This window comes from Dendropsophus ebraccatus, chromosome 5 (genome assembly GCF_027789765.1).
Source record: "Dendropsophus ebraccatus isolate aDenEbr1 chromosome 5, aDenEbr1.pat, whole genome shotgun sequence".
In the NCBI taxonomy this organism is placed as follows: domain Eukaryota; kingdom Metazoa; phylum Chordata; class Amphibia; order Anura; family Hylidae; genus Dendropsophus; species Dendropsophus ebraccatus.
The window spans coordinates 62,449,164-62,469,273 of record NC_091458.1 but is presented as its reverse complement, the minus strand read 5'-3'; the positions used below and the strand labels follow the sequence as shown (position 1 = coordinate 62,469,273).

General features: G+C 44.0%; 1 protein-coding gene across 3 annotated transcripts in view; it reads left to right on the top strand.

Moving 5' to 3' along the window:
* PIP4K2C (phosphatidylinositol-5-phosphate 4-kinase type 2 gamma) overlaps positions 1-20,110 on the top strand; it is a 56,609-nt gene that overhangs the window by 19,810 nt on the left and 16,689 nt on the right. For all 3 annotated transcript variants that reach the window (XM_069970365.1, XM_069970363.1, XM_069970364.1), the window contains exons 3-4: positions 15,006-15,102; positions 19,113-19,256. In XM_069970365.1, coding sequence (XP_069826466.1) covers positions 15,006-15,102; positions 19,113-19,256 — 241 coding nt within the window. The remainder of the gene's footprint in view (positions 1-15,005; positions 15,103-19,112; positions 19,257-20,110) is intronic.

Genomic DNA, 20,110 nt, shown 5'->3' with positions numbered 1-20,110 from the left:
CAACAGATTACGATTACCATCATGAGCTTCTCTCATATGTGTTATTAATCTTGCAGACCCTTTACCTGTAACCAGCGAGTGGCAGTGTTCCCTGTAGCGTGTTGCCAGCTGTCTTTTAGTTTTCCCGATATAAAATCTCTGACACGGGCACAGCAGGACATAGACTATGTAATTGCTTCTGCAAGTAATTAAATCTTTCACTCTCCATTCTTTTCCTCCTAGTTTCAGATAATTCACAGGCATTATTTTTTCACAGTGGGTGCAGCTATGACATTTTTTATTTCCCTTTGGTGTATAATTACTTAACCAGGTTTCCCGTCTTTCTGCACTACTTTTGCTTTTTAATTTATCTGCTATAGTCTGGTTGCGCTTGTATGTCACTATTGGTTTTAATCTAGCTCTATCTTTCAGTGTCAGATCACTCTCTATAATGTACCAATATTTGTTTATGGCTGTCCTAATCATAGTGTTCATAGGTGTATTGTCAAAGGAAAAACAAAACCTACTTTCTTTTTCTTTCTTCTGGTAGTATATAACTGATTCCTCTGTTTGTTCTCTGCTTTTTTGTAGGCTGATTCTAACAATTTTCTAGGATATTCCCTCTCTTCTAATCTGTTTAATAATTCTTTAGCTTGTTTCTCATATCCTTCTGTCGTACTGTTTAGTCTTTTTAGTCTCAACAGCTGACCAAAGGGAATAGCTTTTTTCACCGCTAAAGGGTGGGAACTCCTATAGTGTAACAACGTGTTGCTTGTAGTCTGCTTTCTATACCCGGTAGTCACTATTATCATTTTCAATTTTAACCAACACGTCTAGAAACTCTAGATTAGTCACCAAAATTGCCAGTAAAGGACATGTTCATGGTGTTAAAGGAATTAAGGAACTGTAAAAAATCAAAGAATTCTTTTTCTGAACCCTCCCACACCATGAACACGTCGTCCATGAATCGTAGGTAGGACTTGATGTTTATGCAATATGGATTATTCACAGAGAACACATCTTTTTTCAAAGATTGCCAAGAACATGTTTGTGTATGCACACGATACTGGAGTACCCATCGCGGTACCAACTAATTGTTGGTACCACTGGTCCTCAAATCTGAATACATTATTGGTGAGAATAAATGGTAAGGCATCTTCAACAAAAGACCTAAAGTCCATTGATTTCTCTGTATCCATGAGGAATTCATCGATCGCCTGTACACCAGCATCATGTGGGATGCGGGTGTACAGGCTCTCAACGTCAATGGACACTAAATGAAAACCATCTCTCCACGGAACATTTTCAATTGCTCTAAGGAATTCCCTGGTATCCTTAAGGTAGGATGGAATAGCCGGTAGGAGGGGTCTAAGTAACCAATCTACATACTTGGAGATTGCCTCAGTCGCTGAGCCGATCCCCGCGACAATGGGTCGCCCAGGGGGTCGGCTCAGCGACTTATGAATCTTCGGCAAGAAGTACCATTTGGGCTTTTTAACATGTTTGGGGATAAGACTCTCTGCTGTCTTTTCTGAGATTAACCCCTTCTCTACTGTAACTCGTAGCAAGCTTCTCAAGCGTTCTATAATTTTAAATGTTGGATCATTGTCTAACTTATATGTCAGGGAGTCTCCTAATTGTCTCTGCGCCTCTAAATTATAATATGTAGTGGACATTACTACTGTAGAACCACCCTTATCCGCCCTTCTGATCGTGAGGTCTGGTCTAGACTTCAGCCATTTCAATGCCCTACTCTCACTAGGGGTTAAATTGGAGGCTGCTCTAGGGTAGATAAGGGCTTTTACTTTATTCGTTACTGACTTAGCAAAGAGATCAATAGAACCCCCAGGTTCCAGGGGGGGACAGAAAGTGGATTTATTGCCCCCCCCCCCTCCCCCCTGAAAACCTCTGGAAAACTTTCTTCTGACAGTTGTCTGGCTAGCTTCTACCCCCATCTCTAAATTTTGCAGGTCTTGGAAACACTCTCTCTCTGTATCTGTAAGGTTCTCTGATACACTAAAGCCTAATGGCCTAATCATAGCTGGAACTTCTCCTTCAGCGGGTACATTAACCCCTTGCCGCAAAATGACGTTCCTGGAACGTCATGTAAAGCAGGTAGTTCCCGCAACATGACGTTCCAGGAACGTCATGGCTTCCCTGCCTCCCCCCGCTGTCCCTATAGAAGATCGGGCAGCAGGAGGATGCTATGTCACACAGCATCCCCCTGCTGCCTCTGCCCGGAGGGGAGCCGCGCTCCCCCCGGGCAGTTAACCCCATAAACGCCGCGGTCAATGCGACCGCAGCGTCTATGGGGAGATCGGGCGGCGGGGGGAGGCTGCAGCACGTTGCCTCCCCCCACCGCCACAACTAGTGTGTCCCCCGGCCCCCTCCCCTTGTCCCCCGATACCGGAGATCACCGCTATTACCGTTATAGCGGTGATCTCCGGTACCGGGAATTACCGGCGCCACCGAGAGCTTTCATCTCCCCCCACCGTGAATCCACGGTGGGGGGAGATGAAAAATATCCCCTCAGACCCCAGATCAGCCCCCCGATCAGACCCCAGATCCCCGTACCCGGGCGGCCATCAGATCCAAGATGGCCGCCCCCATCCCTGCGATGTTTGTTCGCAGGGATGGATATAAAATAATGATCAAAGCCCCATGCTCTCCGCCACCGGAGGTAGCGGAGAGCATGGGGCAGTGATCGGGGACCCCCCCGTGTGGTCCCGGAGCAGGCGATCGGCGGTATATAGTATATACCGCCGATCGCCTGTTCCCAGTGCTGCCCGGCACTTTTTATCCCCTGTCACCATAAATCATTGGTGACAGGGGATAAAAACTGTCACTGTGCCCCCCCCCAAGTCGCCCCCCAGTCACCCCCGTCCCCCAGTCACCCCCCCCTTCCCCATATACTCACCGGATCCTGGAGCTCCGTCCTCCTCGACGTCCTGACTGCTTCTGATGTGCGCATGCGCGTCAGAAGCAGTTAGCTCTGAAAATTTAAAGTGACAGAGACCAATTTGGTCTCTGTCACTAAACTATGATTACTGTGATAGAAAATATCACAGTAATCATAGTAATACAGTGAAAATGAATGTGTAAAAAGCACAAGTGAAAAAGTGTAAATGTGAAAAAGTGAAAAACATACAAACAAAATAAAACACACTTTTTATTATAGTAATAATTGCGGTTTACTCCCAGATTACCCGTAACCACCGCAGGTTGCCCGTATCCGCCCCAGTTTGCCCGTAACCGCCGCAGGTAGCCCGTAAACACGCCAGATTACATGTAACCACCGCACGTTGCCCATAACCACCACATCTTGACCGTAACCACCCCAAATTGCCAGTGACCCCCTCCAGATTGCCCGTAACTACCGCACGCTGCCTCTGACCACCGCACGTTGCCCCTGACCACCGCACGCTGCCTCTGACCACCGCACGTTGCCATTGACCACCACACGCTGCCTCTGACCACCACACGCTGCCTCTGACCACCGCACGTTGCCTCTAACCACGGCACGCTGCCTCTAACCACGGCACGCTGCCTCTAACCACCGCACGTTGCCCCTAACCACCGCACGTTGCCCCTAACCACCGCACGTTGCCCCTAACCACCGCACGTTGCCCCTAACCACCGCACGTTGCCCCTGACCACCGCACGTTGCCCCTGACCACCGCACGTTGCCCCTGACCACCGCACGTTGCCCCTGACCACCGCACGTTGCCCCTGACCACCGCACGTTGCCTCTGACCACCGCACGTTGCCCCTGACCACCGCACGTTGCCCCTGACCACCGCACGTTGCCCCTGACCACCGCACGTTGCCCCTGACCACCGCACGTTGCCCCTGACCACCGCACGTTGCCCCTGACCACCGCACGTTGCCCCTGACCACCGCACGTTGCCCCTGACCACCGCACGTTGCCCCTGACCACCGCACGTTGCCCCTGACCACCGCACGTTGCCCCTGACCACCGCACGTTGCCCCTGACCACCGCACGTTGCCCCTGACCACCGCACGTTGCCCCTGACCACCGCACGTTGCCCCTGACCACCGCACGTTGCCCCTGACCACCGCACGTTGCCCCTGACCACCGCACGTTGCCCCTGACCACCGCACGTTGCCTCTAACCACCCCAAATTGCCAGTGACCCTCTCCAGATTGCCCGTAACGACCCCAAATTACAGGTATCCATCCCAGATTACCTATAAGCACTTCAGTTTATCCGTTACCACCCCACGTTGCCCGTTACCACCCCGCGTTGCCCGTAACCACCCCGCGTTGCCCGTAACCACCCCGCGTTGCCCGTAACCACCCCACGTTGCCCGTAACCACCCCAGATTCTCTGTAACCACCCCAGGTTGCCCATAACCACCCCAGGTTGCCCGTGACCACCCCAGGTTGCCCGTGACCACCCCAGGTTGCCCGTGACCACCCCAGGTTGCCCGTGACCACCCCAGGTTGCCCGTGACCACCCCACATTACCTGTAATCTCATTTTTTATTGTATTTTAGTAACTGCGCTATTCTTATAACTATTACTAGCTGCGGTATTGCTCCAGCAAATTGGCGCTCCCTTCCTTCTGAGCCCTGCTGTGTGCCCATACAGTGGTTTATGCCCACATATGGGGTACCGTTGTACTCGGGAGAACCTCGTGAAATTAAGAAATTTTTAACTAAACAAACATATTATTGGAAAAATTCGAGTTTTTCATTTTTACTGTCTTATTTTGAATACTTTCCTCTAATACCTGTGGGGTCAAACCGCTCACTGCACCCCAAGATGAATTCTTTCAGGGGTGTACTTTCCTAAATGGGGTGACTTTTGCTGGGGTTCTATTCTTCTGACACTACAGGGGCTCTGCAAACGCACCTGGCACTCAGAAACTTCTTCGTAAAAATCTGCACTGAAAATGCTAATTGGCGCTCCTTCCCCTCTGAGCCCGGCTGGGTGCCCATACAGTGGTTTATGCCCACATATGGGGTATCGTTCTACTCAGGAGAACCTGCGTTACAGATTTGGGCATGCAGCTTCTCCCCTGTTCCTAGTGAAATTGAGAAATTTCAAACTAAACGAACATATTATTGGAAAAATTCTAGTTTTTCAATTTTACTGTCTTATTTTGAATACTTTCCTCTAATACCTTTGGGGTCAAAATGGTCACCACACCCCAAGATGAATTATTTGAGGGGTGTACTTTCCAAAATGGGTGGACTTTTGGGGGGGTTCTCTTCTGCTGACACTACAGGGGCTCTGCAAACACACCTGGCGCTCAGAAACTTCTTCAGCAAAATCTGAACTGAAAATGCTAATTTGCGCTCCCTTCTTTCTGAGCCCTCCTGTGTGGCGATACAGTGGTTTATGCCCACATATGGGGTACCGTTGTATTCAGGAGAACCTTCTTTACAAATTTTGGGGTACTTTTTTTCTCTTGTTCCTCGTGAAATTGAAAAAATTCAAACTAAACAAACATATTATTGGAAAAATTCGTGTTTTTCATTTTTACTGTGTAATTTTGAATACTTTCCTCTAATGCATGTGGGGTCAAAATGCTCATCCTACCCAAAGATGATTTCTTTGAGGGGTGTACTTTCGAAAATGGGGTGACTTTTGGGGGGATTCTATTCTGCGGACACTACAGGGGCTCTGCAAATGCACCTGGCGCTCAGAAACTTCTTCAGCAAAATCTGCATTAAAAAAGCTAATTGGCGCTCCTTTACTTCTGAGCCCGGCTGTGTGCCCATACAGTGGTTTACGCCCACATATGGGGTACCGTTGTACTCAAGAGAACCTGCGTTACAAATTTTGGCATGCTTTTTTTCTCATGTTCCTTTTGAAAATGAGAAACTTTAATCTAAATATCTAAACGTATATATTATTTGAAAATTTAAATTTTCGATTTTTTTACTGCCTAATTGTGAATACTTTCCTCCAGCCCCTGTAGGGTTAAAATGCTCATTATACCCCTAGATTAATTCTTTAAGGTGTCTAGTTTCCAAAATGGGGTCACTTTTATGGGGGTTTCCAGTATACAAGCCTTCTAAATCCATTTAAAAAAAGAACTGGTCCCTAAAAAAAATCAGTTTTGGAAATTTTCACAAAATGTGATAATTTGCTCATAAATTTCTAAGCCCCGTAACACCCTAAAAAAGTAAAATATGTTTCCCAAATTATGCAAGAATAAAGAGGACATATTGGTAATGTGATTTAGTAACTAATTTATGTGCTATGACTTCCTTTTTTAGAAGCAGAGAATTTCAGAAGTTCATAAAATGCAAAATTTTCAAATTTTTCTTGATATTTTGATGTTTTTCACAAAAAATACACAAAGTAGTGACCAAATTTTGCTACTAATATAAAGTGTCATATGTGACGAAAAAACAATCTCAGAATCGCTAGCATACGTTAAAGCATCACTGAGCTATAAGAGCATAAAGTGAGACAGGTCAGATTTTGAAAAATGAGCCTGGTCATTAAGGCCAAAACAGGCTTTAGAGGCAAGGGGTTAACAGGGATTTCATGACCTACTTTGGTTGTGAAAAATTTACACATTCATCTTACGTATCCCTTTATATAGATCCACCTCAAATTTTGTGTAATCGAAGTCCTCACAGATCCCGAAGTTGAGACCCTTAGCGAGTAAATCAGAACATGCGGGGTCTAAGGGCCCTATTCCACTGGACGATTATCGTTTGCATATCATTAACGATTAACGATCGCAAACGACCACTATTGCGAAAGACCTGAAAACGTTCACTCATTTCCATTGAACGATAATCGTTACTTATGATCGTAATTGCGATCGTTTTTTCTTCGCTATTTATTCGCTATTGCATTCGTATCTATTGCGAACGACCGAACGATGTCTTATTCAACGCGAACGATTTGCGAACGAGCAACGATAAAAATAGGTCCAGGTCTTATAAAGCGATCAACGATTTCTCGTTCGGTCGTTAATCGTTAACTGCATTTCAACCGAACGATTATCGTTTAGATTCGAACGATTTAACGATAATCTGAACGATAATCGTCCAGTGGAATAGGGCCCTAAGTCTATACCGGAGATATTTACAACATTACATGTGACTGGGACTACTTCTCCCTCGGATCTTGTCTCCTTCATGAAACATGCTTGCTTTTCTCCTTGCGTTTTCTCTCTTCTTTTGCTTTTCCTCCTTCCTCTCCTGATAGGTTTCCTAAAGAGTATTTTCCTTTTTCTTGCACTTCTTTTGGTCTTGCTCCCCCTCTTGGCACATCACGGTCTGAGGCACTTGATTCGGAGTCTGTGGTCCCAAAGTCCGCATAATTTCCTCTTCCTTTCTTCAGGGTATAGATCTGTCTTTTGTTATGTCCTTTATTCGACCAGTTAAAGATAAGTCCCTTATCGTAATCCATTTTGTCTCTTAGAAATTTTATTTTTTTCTTTTCCTTTGTTTCAGTCTGAACCGTTACCAAGCGTTTTTCCATTTTTTTCACAAATGTATTAAGTTCACATTCCGGGATTCTCTCTTTAAGTTCTTTTTTGGCTTTAGAGAGATCTTTTGACACCATGTCATATTCCTTTTTGTTTCTTTGCAGTATAATTGACATAAACATGTCAGTTTTTTCAGTGAATAGCGGCCGTAGAAAACCCTGTCAATGCACACTATGGAGCGAGCGGCTCTTGAAGCTCGCTCCATAGCATGCAGTGGAGAGTTCTGATGTGGGCGCGCACAGATGTGCCCGCATTAGAACTCTGCAGCCGAAAAGATTATCCGGCCAGTACTGCAGTATCGGCCAGGATGATCTTTTCAGAGACCGGCCGGGTCACGGAACGGCCGGTCTCTTACTTAGTGTGCACATGGCCTTATCCTGTGAAGGACACTCGTCATGCTCCACTATCTACAGTCCCATAGAGTTAAATGGACTGCCAGTGCTTATATCCAACATCATCTTCATTTAGCTAGCGAGGCTCACGATTGGTTGGGTTCCAGCACTTAGATCCCACCTGAACAGACATCTGTCAACTTATTTGTGAATGTGAGGAGTGTCATTCATGGGAAATTAAGGTTTGTTCACACAGACAATAAAAAGTGGGCTTTGACAAGAAACTGCTAATTTTCACGTCAAAAACCATGTTTCTGTCATGTCCGTGACATGTGACTTATTTTCCACACAGTTATGGTCTGTAGCGCTTGTTAAAGTCATTTGAAGCCTCAGGGCAGCGCATCACACGGTGTGGGTTTGGTCTGTGTGATTGCACCCTTAATTTCTCCTTTGGGTGTTTGGCAGAGAGAGAGAGAAAACTTGTTGCGAGGATTTAATTTTATTTTTTCATTGCAATTTACTGTTTATCTATATCATAAAAATCAAAGTCTGTCTGTCTGTCCTTCTGTCTGTCTGTCCTTCTGTCTGTCTGTCCTTCTGTCTGTCTGTCCTTCTGTCTGTCTGTCCTTCTGTCTGTCTGTCCTTCTGTCTGTCTGTCCTTCTGTCTGTCTGTCCTCTATAGACTTCCAAACGCCTGAACCGTTTGACCCCAAATTTGGCACAGAGATACATTGGGTGCCCGGGAAGGTTATTGCGAAGGTCCCGTCCCCGCCAGATGTACAGGAGGGGAGGGGGAGGGGAAAGAGAGGCGCCCCATAGAGATGAATTGGAAAATCTCCTCACTGCACACACAGGTGATATAATTAGCTGCAGCAGACACGGCAGTTGGAGCCTTAGCAACCAATAGGATTACTGCTTTCATTTTCACAGGGAGCAATGGTTGCTAGGGCAGCTGCCTCACAACATCCACAGTAATAACTGGTAGATCCCCTACTCCATCTATACAGTCCATGTATATACAGGGCCCCCTACTCCATCTATACAGTATATGTATATACAGGACCCCCTACTCCATCTATACAGTACATGTATATACAGGACCCCCTACTCCATCTATACAGTACATGTATATACAGGACCCCCTACTCCATCTATACAGTACATGTATATACAGGACCCCCTACTCCATCTATACAGTACATGTATATACAGGACCCCCTACTCCATCTATACAGTACATATATACAGGACCCCCTACTCCATCCATACAGTACATGTATATACAGGGCCCCCTACTCCATCTATACAGTACATGTATATACGGGGCCCCCTACTCCATCTATACAGTACATGTATATACAGGACCCCCTACTCCATCCATACAGTACATGTATATACAGGACCCCCTACTCCATCCATACAGTACATGTATATACAGGACCCCCTACTCCATCTATACAGTACATATATACAGGACCCCCTACTCCATCCATACAGTACATGTATATACAGGACCCCCTACTCCATCTATACAGTACATGTATATACGGGGCCCCCTACTCCATCTATACAGTTCATGTATATACGGGGCCCCCTACTCCATCTATACAGTACATGTATATACGGGGCCCCCTACTCCATCTATACAGTACATGTATATACGGGGCCCCCTACTCCATCTATACAGTACATGTATATACAGGACCCCCTACTCCATCCATACAGTACATGTATATACAGGACCCCCTACTCCATCTATACAGTACATGTATATACAGGACCCCCTACTCCATCTATACAGTACATGTATATACAGGACCCCCTACTCCATCTATACAGTACATGTATATACAGGGCCCCCTACTCCATCTATACAGTACATGTATATACAGGACCCCCTACATGTATATACAGGGCCCCCTACTCCATCTATACAGTACATGTATACAGGACCCCCTACTCCATCTATACAGTACATGTATATACAGGGCACTACAGGACAGGTCACTACAGGACAGGTATACCAAACTGTGACTGGGTAACACCGCCACACCAGACCTGACCAATACCGCCATACTGTGACTGGATAACACTGCCATACCAGACCTGACCAATACCGCCACACTGTGACTGGATAACACTGCCATACCAGACCTGACCAATACCGCCATACTGTGCTGGATAACACTGTCATAACACACCTGACCAATATTGCCACACTGTGACTGGGTAACACCACTATACCAGACCTGACCAATACCGCCATACTGTGACTGGATAACACTGCCATACTAGACCTGACCAATACCGCCACACTGTGACTGGATAACACTGCCACACCAGACCTGACCAATACCGCCATACTGTGCTGGATAACACTGTCATACCAGACCTGACCAATACCGCCATACTGTGACTGGGTAACACTGCCACACCAGACCTGACCAATGCCGCCATACTGTCACTGGATAACACTGTCATACCACACCTGACCAATACCGCCAAACTGTCACTGGATAACACTGCCATACCACACCTGACCAATACCGCCATACTGTGACTGGATAACACCACTATACCAGACCTGACCAATACCGCCATACTGTGACTGGAGAACACCGCCACACCAGACCTGACCAATACCGCCGTACTGTGACTGGATAACACCGCCATACAAGACATGACCAATACCGACACACTTTACTGAATAACACTGCCATACCAGACCTGACCAATACCGCCATACTGTGACTGGATAACACAGCCACACCAGACCTGACCAATACCGCCATACTGTGACTGGATAACACCGCCATACCAGTCATGACCAATACCGACACACTGTGACTGAATAACACTGCCATACCAGACCTGACCAATACCGCCATACTGTGACTGGAAAACACCGCTATACCAGACCAATACTGCCATACCCCCCTCGAAAAGACACCAGCAAGTCTGAACAGGAGGGTACTGCCCCTCTGCAAGGTGCTACCCTACACACCAGACCATGGGTGCCTAATGGTAAATACGACCCTGCAGGTATACAGGACACTGACACTTTATACCCGGGCAGCGCCGGGTTCATTTTCTAGTCTATATCATAAAAATCAAAGTCTCTGTCTGTCTGTCCTTCTGTCTGTCTGTCTTCTATAGACTTCCAAACGCCTGAACCGTTTGACCCCAAATTTGGCACACCGATACATTGGGTGCCCGGGAAGGTTATTGCGAAGGTCCCGTCCCCGCCAGATGTACAGGAGGGGAGGGGGAGGGGAAAGAGAGGCGCCCCAGAGAGATGAATGGGAAAATCTCCCTGCAAACACAGGTGATATAATTAGCTGCAGCAGACACGGCAGCTGGAGCCTTAGCAACCAATAGGATTACTGCTTTCATTTTCACAGGGAGCAATGGTTGCTAGGGAAGCTGCCTCACAACATCCACAGTAATAACTGGTAGACCCCCTACTCCATCTATACAGTACATGTATACAGGACCCCCTACTCCATCTATACAGTACATATATATACAGGGCCCCCTACTCCATCTATACAGTACATGTATATACAGGGCCCCCTACTCCATCTATACAGTACATGTATATACAGGACCCCCTACTCCATCTATACAGTACATGTATATACAGGACCCCCTACTCCATCTATACAGTACATGTATATACAGGACCCCCTACTCCATCTATACAGTACATGTATATACAGGACCCCCTACTCCATCTATACAGTACATGTATATACAGGGCCCCCTACTCCATCTATACAGTACATGTATATACAGGACCCCCTACTCCATCTATACAGTACATGTATATACACAACCCCCTACTCCATCTATACAGTACATGTATATACAGGACCCCTACTCCATCTATACAGTACATGTATACAGGACCTCCTACTCCATCTATACAGTACATGTATATACAGGGCACTACAGGACAGGTATACCAAACTGTGACTGGGTAACACCGCCACACCAGACCTGACCAATACCGCCATACTGTGACTGGATAACACTGCCAGACCTGACCAATACCGCCACACTGTGACTGGGTAACACCTCCATACCAGACCTGACCAATACCGCCACACTGTGACTGGATAACACTGCCATACCAGACCTGACCAATACCGCCACACTGTGACTGGATAACACTGCCATACCAGACCTGACCAATACAACCATACTGTGACTGGATAACACTGCCATACCAGACCTGACCAATACCGCCATACTGTGACTGGGTAACACTGCCACACCAGACCTGACCAATACCGCCATACTGTGCTGGATAACACTGTCATACCAGACCTGACCAATACCGCCATACTGTGACTGGGTAACACTGCCACACCAGACCTGACCAATACCGCCATACTGTCACTGGATAACACTGTCATACCACACCTGACCAATACCGCCATACTGTGACTGGAGAACACCGCCACACCAGACCTGACCAATACCGCCATACAGTGACTGGATAACACCGCTTTACCAGACATGACCAATACCGACACACTGTGACTGAATAACACTGCCATACCAGACCTGACCAATACCGCCATACTGTGACTGGAAAACACCGCTATACCAGACCAATACTGCCATACCCCCCTCGAAAAGACACCAGCAAGTCTGAACAGGAGGGTACTGCCCCTCTGCAAGGTGCTACCCTACACACCAGACCATGGGTGCCTAATGGTAAATACGACCCTGCAGGTATACAGGACACTGACACTTATACCCGGGCAGCGCCGGGTACATTTTCTAGTGCAAAATAAAAATGTCCATAGGTCAATTTCATATTTGAAAAGAGAACAGGCCTGTTTTTGTTACACATTAAGAGCTCATTGAATACCTTACATACTGCTTTATTCTCTGCCAAGTTGTCTCTTCCAAAAATGTTAGGAATTCAGATGCAAGGTTCGTTATCTGAATTGCCAGTCAAATGCCAGCCTGTCATGGATTTTCCATGATTGCTCTTTATCTCTTTTATTGTGAATCTTCTGTTATGACCAGTTGTATTCCATCAGCCATAGAATTAAAACCTAAAGCCTAATGTTGTGTAGTGTTACCATACCATCTTTGATTAATCCGGGCATAGACTCCACAAGACCTCTGAAGGTGTCCTGTGGTATCTCCTGTAAGTTATAAGGTGTGTGGTAATTCCTGTAAGTTATAAGGTGCAGCCATCGTCCATTGGACTTGTTTTTTCAGATTGTTACTTAATTAGATTCAGATCTGGGGATTTTGCAGGACATGTCAACACCTTGATCTGTCATGTTCCTCAGACCATTTCTGAACCATTCTGGTAGTGGGCAGGATGTATTCTCGGTGAAAGAGGACGCTCCCATTACAGAATACAGCTACCATAAAGGATTACATTTAGCCTGCAACATTGTTAGTCTGGACCACCTTTCACATGAACGAAGGACAGGACCCAAGGTTTCCCAGATGAACACACACTCTACTTACATGCCTTTTTCTCCTAGTGAATCCTGGTGCTGACTCTTTTCCAGGCAAATGAGGCATGTGTACCCAGCCATCTGCATGATAAATCCCATTCTTCAGACTGGGACATCATCTTCTATTACTCCACGGTTGCTTCTTTCAGCAATAGACAGGGGGTATTAAGGGCAACATATGCAAGGGACTGTATTTGATGAGAAGCTGTCACACCTCCTGACATATCTATTACGGTAAATACTAAATGGGCAGACTAGTAGGACCATGTTTTTGCTAACAATCCTCTTTGTTACTTGTATTCCTTAAGAAATTACATTTCTGCAGCGTCTTTAGTTTCTAAAACGTACAGGTCAGGGGAGGTGACAGCTAAAGTAAAACAAAATATTGAAAATAAAAAACATTCCATGTACGTATATGTACACATTTGAGCATAGTCGCTTTTCCATCCTCTTTGATCAAAACCATTTAGCAGTGCCTTTTCCTGGGAATCCTTCAGCTGTTCAGGTATAATGATCCTTATAATTTCACAACATTGGTAAATGTGATGTCTACAGCATTATACCCAGCCAATATGTTTGTATTTGTTTACAGATTCCTGTTGGATGGAATATTGTAATGTAATATTCCAATGGTCTATTATAGCAATCAAAGGCCAACAGGAAACTCTTTGGTCCATTGTTTGACAACAGACTCAATGCAGATTGCAAAGCAATTTTATGGTGAATGTTTTTCTGAAATTGTCACAATCTTTTAGATGACATCTGGCCAATCTTTGCTTCTGACAGACTCTGCCTCTCCAACCCGCTCTTTTTATACCATTTCATGTTACTTTAGTTGTAGATTGCTCCTCCATTTTTATTTTTTTTCTTATTGGTACCAGTTATTTCTCCAGCCTTTTGTTGCCCCTGTCCCCCCTACATTGCTGCCATCAAGTTCCAAACTAGTCTTTCTTTCATGATATGGTAAATGTCTCCCTTTCCCCATCTGATATGTGCTCTATGTTCTATTGTTGATAAAATATGGGTCTCTAACATTTGGAAATTATTGCATTTTACAGAGCGTCTCAACTTTTTGGGGTCATGGGGTTGTATAATGTATTGCTTTACTTGACTTTATCTGTACAGATGGTGTAAGTGCTTCCTGTCTGTATATCCTGTAATGTATTATTTGCATAATACTTCATTGTCTGAGGTTCTACCTTGTACATAAGAATCCTTCATTTAGCCTTGGAAATGGGAATCTCTACAGGATGCTATCATAATGTATTTCACATGACTCCAGTTACGTATATAGCTTTCTGTCGCACAATGAATAAGCCTTGGATATGTGAAACTGGAGAATTCCAGTCAAGAAAGGACTGTCTAACCTTGTGACATAGATTAAGTTTATTAGTATTTATTTTAATCTTAAAGAAATGAACTCTGGGTTATATAATGAAAGGAGCTTACTGATGTGTTAATGTATACGGTAACTGACTGTGCCTGCTGCCACCAACGTACAAGTTTGCATCGTTTGTAATTCTGTAGACTCTCTATACACCGTTCTAGCTTTGTTCAGCTACAGGGGCTGCCCACAGAGTTCAGAAACAGGGAAACTGAATGATGTGTGCAGCTACGGCCAAGCAGTTCACTGATGCCTATATGATCCTTTTTGTAGTTTCTTTTCATCCATAAATAAAAATAAGTTGGTTTTTTACTGCCTTCTTTTTTTCTTTTTTTCTTTTGTTTCAGGGAAAATTTACCTAGTCACTTCAAATTTAAAGATTACTGTCCACAAGTTTTCCGAAATCTCCGTGAACGTTTTGGAATAGATGATATTGACTATCAGGTATGCTGATAAAACTCCTGTATTTCTTCATCTAAATCAAGAATTCCGTTTAATTTTTTTCTCATCCCTGCCATAAATGTGTTTCTCTCCGTATAACATTTTTGTGCTTGGTACTTATAGGGAATATATCATTATCTCAGCTCTTGCAAAACTACAATTCCCATCATTCCTTGACCGCCAAAGCATTATTTGTCTAGACATGATGGGAATTGTAGTTTTGTAGCAGCTGAAGGCCCACAGTTTGAAATAAAACATGCTTTAGGAGTTGCTGTGCCTTACATTCTGAAACGTTTGGCAAGGAGAAACGCTGCTCATGCTGGGCCACCGGTGAGTTCCATGCATGAGTCCTTTTCTATTTAATAGGAATTGTGCACAAAACTCGCCGGGCATCACATGGTTACCTCAGCAACCGAACCACCCAGCATGAGTCTCCATGCAGATTGTGCAGAGCGTGTGGCACCACAACTGTCAAGGTATACTTTAATTGAAAAAACAATACAAAACCCTTTGATACTTTGTCACCGAGTTTTGAAAAAAGTTTTCAGCGGTTGAGGTCTGAGTGTTCAGACCACAACTGATCAGAAGAAGGAGAAGGAGCCATGTATCTTTCTCCCAACTTGTGTCTGTCAGACCTGGACAGCCATATAGATTTACATTATGCAGCCGTCCAGGTCACATAACGGACCCAGGAGAGAATGTGATGCATGCACGCTTCTCACCGGCTCATTCTCCTGGTTGGTTGCAGTCCGGACACTCAGACCCACACCGATCAAAACCTTCTCCATTTCTAGAGCACTAGATGTAGATTTTTAACAATGCTTTATATAACTATATAAAACATTTTGTTAAATGTTTTTAACATAACAGCCATCAACTCCCTGCACCTTGTTCACACTATCTTGGTGATGTGTAAGTCCATCTGCATTTCAGATTTCAGTTTAACTCATTTGTTTGTGAGATGCATCACAGTTCTGAAGACGCTGCTTGGAGCACAGAGGCAGATGAACACACATATAATATAACTTTATACATAGGACACAGCATCATGCACAAATCTCTCACAAGTCATTGACTCTACAAATGGAAGGAAACAATAATCAGGAGCTATGTCAGCAGCCATTACATTTATATCTGTCATTCCCCAATAATGTAAATGCTTATACTTCCATCACCTTATACCTCCATCTCTGTGTGCCTAGAAAACATAAGAATACATAAGAATAAAAAATACAATGTGAAAAGAAAGTCACAGTACCAAAAATATGGATGTCAAACTCTCCAGTCTATGGACAAATCCTAAACCAGTAAAAGGAGGCGGGGGGAGTTATACTTTCCCTTAAAGGAGTCCATTGGGACTTACAAATGGTTCTATTCAAGGAGAAGGAAAAAAGCAACCGTTTTCCATAGTGACCTAACACAGCACTACTTTCTTCTCCTTGTATATTCTTTACAAACTTAGGAAGCCTATTACAGAGACTTTTTAAGGACACCACAGTACATAATATACTGTTCATAGTCCTAAAAGAGTAACTGCAGAGTTCACAGCTTGTAAGTGCTGAAGTCCTAATGCGGGTTTATGTTCTAATTGAGTTTTAAACACCACTGAAGTTACATGCCAAGTACTTTATATTCATGAGTCTGCCTTACTTTTTGGAAAAGAATCCATAAAATCCTCTTATTAAAGCAAATCTGCTTATCACTGTATAATGAAATGTCTTTGAATTTCTAAAGGCTCCAGTGTGAGAGCGGTGGTAGAGAAAGATGTTGTTTCAGGAAGGCATGCTTTATCACACAACTAATCCATTTCATTCTTATTCTTTCATGTTGATTAGTTACAGCAAACACTATTTGACTGCATGTATCTGTATAATTCAGGATGGGACCATACCTCTTGTTTTTAAGCTCTTTGTTTGCCGATAGTATTTCACAAACAGTAACCTCCTAATCTCCCGGCCCTATGTACATACTACCATTGGGTGGTATAGTGATGTTTCTTCTATATAATATAGAATCTGAGACCCTTTTGTATTTAAATATACTAAATGTTGCTGCATGGCCACCTAATGTAAAAACTCTGTAGTTGTGAAAAATTTGTAGCCACAACAATGTAATGGGTACATTGTAATGGGTTTTCAGTGAACTATGACTCTGCTGATATCCCAAGTATTGCTGTATACTGCATAGACTGTATACTGCATATACTGCATATTCCCCAGGGAAACTAAAAAAAAAAATGGGGTTGGGGGCATGGAAAAAAACATTAAAGTGTCACTGTCGTGAAATTTTTTTTTGCAGAAATCAATAGTCCAGGCGATTTTAAGAAACTTTGTAATTGGGTTTATTATCCGAAAAATGCATTTTTATCATGAAAAAGCAGTTTGAAGCTCTCCCCCCTGTCTTCATTGTTCTCCTATGGAGAGAGCTAAAGAGAAGACCAAAACAGAACAACAAAGAGTTAATCTACAAATATCTCACCCATTATCTTCTTGGACAGTCACCAGTGACCTGTCTGAGCTCGGATTACAGCTGTCACCCAGCTCCGTGCCTGTAATCCTCTGTTATCTGCTTTCTGCTGCCGGCTAACTCCCTCCTTCCTCCTCCCCCCTCCCCTCTCCCTAGAGCAGACAGGGCACGTCTCCTGCAACAAGTCACAATTTTCAGATTTTTCAGAGTGGATGAAAAAGAGGAAGGAGGGGGGGACCTGGGAAAAGGCTTTTTACATGCAGATAATGGCAGATTTGGCTAATAAACCCAATTACAAAGTTTCTTAAAATCGCCTGGACTATTGATTTCTGCAAAAAAAAAAAAATACGACAGTGACTCTTTAACTTCTCCTCTTTCCTGTTTTTTCTAAAATAATAATGATTTTTAAACTATTACTAGTATTTTGATACCTATGGTTCCCCATATTTGTCCCCTGAGGATCTAACCTGATGATGTAGGGGGAAAGGGCGTAGGGACTGATTAACTTAGTAGATTGAGTTGGTATTACACAATTCTACACACCTTGTAAAGTATTTAATTGTATCTGGAATTGGTCAGCTGGAAATGAGGCATAAAGCTGATCAGTGTTGAATACCTGTTAGTGTATGTGAATACAACAGAATTCTCCCGGATAACATCCTGCGGATTTCGCTGCTCACCCCTGCGCATTCCCGCTTGACTGTCTGTCCCATAGACTACATTCTATGCTCAGCTGGATTCCGCCCAAAGAATTGTCATGGCAGACGGCGGAATCCGTCTGAGCATAGAATGGAGTCTACGGGATAGGCAGGGTTTCAAGCGGGGCCGAGCGGCGGAATCCACGGGCTGTTATCTGTAGTTTGCCCATACCCTTAGGCTAATCAGGTGAAAACCTGTTATCAAAGAGGGGGTGCAAAGTTGCTGATGTATCTTAGTTTGACCTGCTCCTTGCTTGCCACAGATAATGGTGGCTTTGTGAAGTTTGGATTGGCAATCGGAATATATAGTGTTAGTTATATTTACCTGACAGCTATCCAGCACTGTAGTCACGTTTAGGGTATGTTCACACTGAGTAAATCGGGCGTAATTCTGCCTGAACTCTCTGCCACGGAATCCTGCTTGTCATAGCCTGTCTATGGGAGAGCTCACTCACCTTTGCTGCCGCCGCTAAAGAGATTGAAATGTCAATTCTCTGAGCGGCGGCAGCGGAGGCACGCAAGCTCTCCCATAGACAAGCTATGGCACACTAAAGCAGGCGGGATTCTGACACTAAGAGTTCCACTGCAGAATTCTGCCTGATTTATTCAGCGTGACCATACTCTTAGTCTAATTTACAGGTTAATGAAATCAGAATTAAAGCTGTTATGAAGTTGGAAATGAACAAACCAATTTGCCGACATAGTATCCCATGAGGCAGCATACCAGTCCCTGATCTATCTGTTCACAGATAAAATGAATTTTGTGTACCCTGGCTGTGATTGAAGTTCGCTGCCCCCTTTTGTTTTATACATTACAACCAGTACTCTGATTTCTACCTCTTATTTCAGGTCTCCCTGACACGTAGTTCCCCATATTCAGAAAAAGAATCTGATGGGCGATTTCTACTATCATACGACAAGACTCTGGCAGTAAAGGAGATCTCCAGCGAAGATGTGGCGAACATGCACAGTATCCTATCTGACTACCATCAAGTAAGTAAAACTCCAAATGTAAAAAGTGAAAGTGTCACTGTCATTTTTGTTTTCTTTTGCAGAAATCAATAGTCCAGGCGATTTTAAGAATCTTTGTAATTAGGTTTATTAGGTAAATATGCCATTATCTGCGTTCAAAAAGACTTTCCCCAGGTCCCTCCTCTCTCTCATCCACTGCTCATTATCAGGAAATCTCGACTAGTTTACATCAGTCGTGTCCTGTCTAATCTATGGAGAGGGGAGGGGGTAGAAGGGAGGAGGGAGATTAGTTACCAGCAGAGAACAAAGGATTACACAGCGGGAGCTGTGTGAAAGCCGGTATTCAGAGGTCTGAGAGGTCAGTGCTGACTGTCAGAGGAGATAGCCTGATGATGTAGCTGTAAATTAACTTTTTGTTCTGTTTTGGTGCCTCATCTCCCTCAACCCCTCCCCTCTCCATAAGAGAACCATGAAGACAGGGGGGAGAGCTTCAAACTTCTTTTTCATGATAAAAATGCATTTTTTGGCTAATAAACTCCATTACAAAGTTTCTTGAAATCGCCTGTACTATTAATTTCTGCAAAAAAAAAAAAACTTAACCGACAGTGACACTTTAGTATGTTTCACAATTCAACATATTTGTGTTTTAATGTGACTGTCTGATATTGTATGATGATCTGCATGATGGCAGCGTGGGATGGGGAGGTGTGTGTTTGGAGACGTAAGTAAATAATTTTATATATATAATATATATATATATATATATATATATATATATATATATATATATATATATATATATATATATATATTGAAATTTCATATTTTCTCTGTGACAAGTGAGATATCAATAAATAGTCCTGCTTTCTGTGCCT